At 45.0% G+C, this 3,943-nt stretch overlaps 1 protein-coding gene across 1 annotated transcript; it reads left to right on the top strand.

The window, feature by feature from the left end:
• Nucleotides 1-877: 877 nt before the first annotated feature.
• COCCADRAFT_10418 (uncharacterized protein) lies at nucleotides 878-1,794 on the top strand (the record flags this gene model as incomplete). The annotated part of the gene is made up of 2 exons (XM_007720701.1): nucleotides 878-987; nucleotides 1,692-1,794. The coding sequence occupies 2 exons, from the start codon at nucleotides 878-880 to the stop codon at nucleotides 1,792-1,794; spliced, it is 213 nt and encodes a 70-aa protein (XP_007718891.1).
• Nucleotides 1,795-3,943: the final 2,149 nt, after the last annotated feature.

Here is a 3,943-nt window from a genome sequence, read left to right on the forward strand (position 1 = left end):
CCCGGACCGAGCCAGAGAAGTATTAGCACCCAACCCCGTGTAACATAGGCTTAGCTAAGAAAGAGTATATTATAGGTGAAGGAAGTAAAGAGAAGATAGTACTTTACGTAACTAGTAGTAGTTCTTGTAAGTCGCAGGCCTAAGTAGGATATTGCTAGTGGAGTGTCGCTGCTTTGGTTGATTAGGGCGCTAGTTGGTTAACAAGGTCGTTGATTATGCTCTAGATAGCTCTGATTGGTGAACCTAGTAGTACATAGACGCCTCTCTTGCTCAGCTTAAAGCAACGCTGACTAAATCACCTGTATGATGCTTTTAAGTTGGCAGCACTGTGATATTACTCTAGAGATGAAAGTATTTATAGTATAGAGAAAAGTGAAGGACGTATTTATTTATGAAGCCCGTAGCTATTGAAAACGCTACAGTTTACTTCTTCAGCCCTGTTTGCAGACAAGGCTTACGCTATTTTAGTTCAGCCCTAGTAAGGGATCTCTTAGACTCATTCTCGTTCATAACTGTCGTCACCGTACGGCTCAAACTCGCGCAATGCAACAAAATGACCGACCACTATTCTCCGTAATATACCAAAGTAGTAGGGGCTGGCACGTTAAGAGCTATGACCTGCACAGTGAGGAATAGGCCGTACGCGACTACCGTGGTGGCGTGGCCGTTAAATCGTCGCTTCCCCGAGCAGCGCCGCTATTGAGTGGCACCGCCAGCCAATACCGCAGTCTAATCTCTCGCCTGATCTCTGTTTTTGCGTGCGGCAGGAACGTGTCAGTCCGTTATGAGGCCACCTTAGGCCTTGTATCCTCGCCCGTCTTCTCTCCCCTCTCTTCTCTCCCCCCTCTTCTCTCACCCTAGCCAGAACCTCGCCACAATGACGCGAGGCATTCACGCTCCGCCCCAGCAAGATGCGGGGGGGAGGGGGCATCTGCAAGTCCGAAGTCACGGCTTAGAATTGCTGGGAAAATATTATACTTTCTTTAGGTACGTCAGTCAACGCTCGCAGCTACCTGCCTGGTTAGCAGTTAGTGCTACCTGTGGTTAGACTGCAATCCCTTTAGTTGCCGATGCGCTAAGCTTTACTTTATGCTAAAGTATTTGCGTAGGTGGTAGAGGCATACGCGGCTATTCGAGCCTCCTCATCTTAGAGTAATTAATGTCTAAGATTGCTAAATGCGAGAACTGAATGAAAGATGAATAGGGAACCGTGCCTAGCAGCCAACGCTATGCGTTTAATAAGGATGAGCTACTTCCTTATTACTATCTTGACAATATGTATGGTATAAGCACTGGGGGCTTAATATCCATTCTACTAGCACGGCTGCGCATAACAGTCCCACAATGCCTGGAAATTTACCGCGATATTAGCTAAGAACTATTTGGGCAGAAGCGCAATATCCTACCAGCTAGTACTAAGTTCTACTACAAACCCTTAGAGAAGCTGTACTAAAGATCGTAATGCAGTACTTCAAGAAGCACAACTAATGTTAAGGTAAGGACTAGCACCCTTGGCACCTAGACGATAAGGATCGACAGCCGCCGGCTAGTATAGAAGATGAGAGTTAACAACTACTGCCTATAGAAGACTTAGGCGGTGCACCATCCACCAATCCCCAGCACATATGCCACTCGTGAGACTTCTTTTACCTATACCTTAATATATTCATTCTTATACTAACACCTAATAGTATCTGTCTGACGGCTATCGACAGTGTATGCGATGATCCATTTCTCCTTCGCTCGTACCACTACGAACATAGCCTAGAGAACCTCAGTGCCGACAAAGAATAGGTTAAACCCTAAAACACCACCAGCACTCTTGCTTTCAGTCAGAAGCGGACTCAAAGCTTCAAGCAGAGACGGCTTTGCTAGAGAGCAGCAAAGGTTCTTAGGGTTAAAAATGGTCTTTCAAAAGCTGTGTGGCAAATAGGCCACTTTCCATCATATAGAGAGCAAGTACACGGACGGTGAAGACTAGCACAAGATCATAGATTCGATCGCTCGTGATGGATAGTACAAACGCCTGAATGTGGGCAAAGGCCTTGAAGGTGTGTCGCTCAACCATTAGGTAAAGAGTGAATAGACAAATCCGCAAACCCAGCAAACAAAAACGATTCCTAGAGGTAAATCTGTTACCGTAATCAAGAAAGCAACACGTACATATCTCGAGTAAAATACAGTTGCTAGTTCCGGAGGCCGGACCAAGCCTCGACTTCCTAAAGTAGTCATCGAACAAGTTACAGAGAGATTGGTGCGTCGCAGAAGATTAAGAGAGGCCGCTAACGTAGAATAGCATCCATGCAATCTTTTATATTCGCAACGCTAATAACATAATTCCCCCCTATTCTTATGTGAGTCTAGACCAGACCTGGGCGCGCGAGTCGTTTGCTGCTTACAACAACGTATTTGTTTTTGTAAGCATGCATCTAGATGAGGCACGTGGCTCAGCTAACTACCCAGTAACCGTGCCTACTCGATTATATAGTCCATCTTAGCTGAGCCCTTGTAAGCATATTTGGCGATATCTCAAATGAATGATTGCCTAATATCCTATTCAGAGCGGAGCGTAGCCTACACTCCATGATTTGTTTTACCAAAAATTTTCCCCCATACGCAACCATTACTTATAATGGGAGGTATGGTGGGGTTCGTGGCCTACCGCGCACAGATAGCGTCCAGCAGGCTGGAAAAACTAGCCAACAGGCGTGTAGTCATGTTAACTGCTAGGTTTGCCTTTACGCTAGCAGGCTTATTAGTTTGCAGGTTTAGTAATCGCGCTAAATAAAGAAGTGCTGTATAATAAGAGCGAAGGCTGTGTACATGTTCTTAATACCGAGGTCTGCTGCAACGTGCTTGTCAATAACCTCCTACCTCTCTTGCTTATCCTTTGTTTTTTGACCATTTTTGAATGCTTTGAGGAGCTCAGAGCTCTAGCGTCCAATCACGATAAATTTCCTCTTTACAAGACTTCTTTATATAGACTAGGTTCGTGTGGCAATTAGTTTTGAAAGGGGCAATAGTCGAAAAAAAATATGGGGTTAAGCCGACCAAGCCTACCATCTATGGCCCGCAATAACTACAAGAACGTTAAAGTAGGTGTTAAGACGAGACCTAGTCCGCGAGTCTGCAAGTCCGCAAGTCTGTAAGTCTATATACTAGCAAGCAAGTATTTATGTAAGCCTCTCTCGCGCTCAGAGACGTACGCACCAACTACGAGCGACTCTAAGATACTAATAGCGCTCTTATGCGCGGAGAGCAGTCATCGCAGCATCTTATCCAATACAACCTTCTAGACTTAAGTAGCGATCTCTTTTCTACACACATAACAATACCTCGACGCACTCTTCTGCAATACTATGTAAGTGATCGCCACAAGATTTCAATTAGGCATTTTCATGCTTCTATATAGAGGCCGCGCTTAACTATAGCGTCTAAAGACAATAAGACTAAGTATATATAAGGATTAGTAGTTATTTAACTTCTAGTCCGAATACTCTCAGCCCCGTCACGTCCACAGCCATTGTAGCCATGCTTCCTAAAACGAGCTCTAAGAAACACATATTCAGCTGCCCTATATTCGTTGCAGAAGTCCGGCGTGGTTTGCCGCGTACGTGCAACAATGTTCAATGCACAACCATGGCCAGCTTGCGACGCCATTTAAAAACCCGACCAGGACGTGGTTATAAGCGCCAATTACCATTTTTAGAACTCTATCGTACCTACAACGAAGATTTTATTCACAAAGATGTTTTTGAATCTCAACATAGCTACCGAGGGGAGCTCTGCAACAACTGCCAACCCCAGCGCAGAAATGCCAATACACAAGTGCAATAGAAACTGCTGCACCGCCAAGTAGAGGCAGAAATGTCTTCAAAACATGACCCTAAATATACGTCCTCTCTTCTACCTATAACCTACAGAGACGGTCATCAACACAACT

The sequence above is a fragment of the Bipolaris zeicola genome (assembly GCF_000523435.1).
Source record: "Bipolaris zeicola 26-R-13 unplaced genomic scaffold scaffold_586, whole genome shotgun sequence".
Taxonomy (NCBI): domain Eukaryota; kingdom Fungi; phylum Ascomycota; class Dothideomycetes; order Pleosporales; family Pleosporaceae; genus Bipolaris; species Bipolaris zeicola.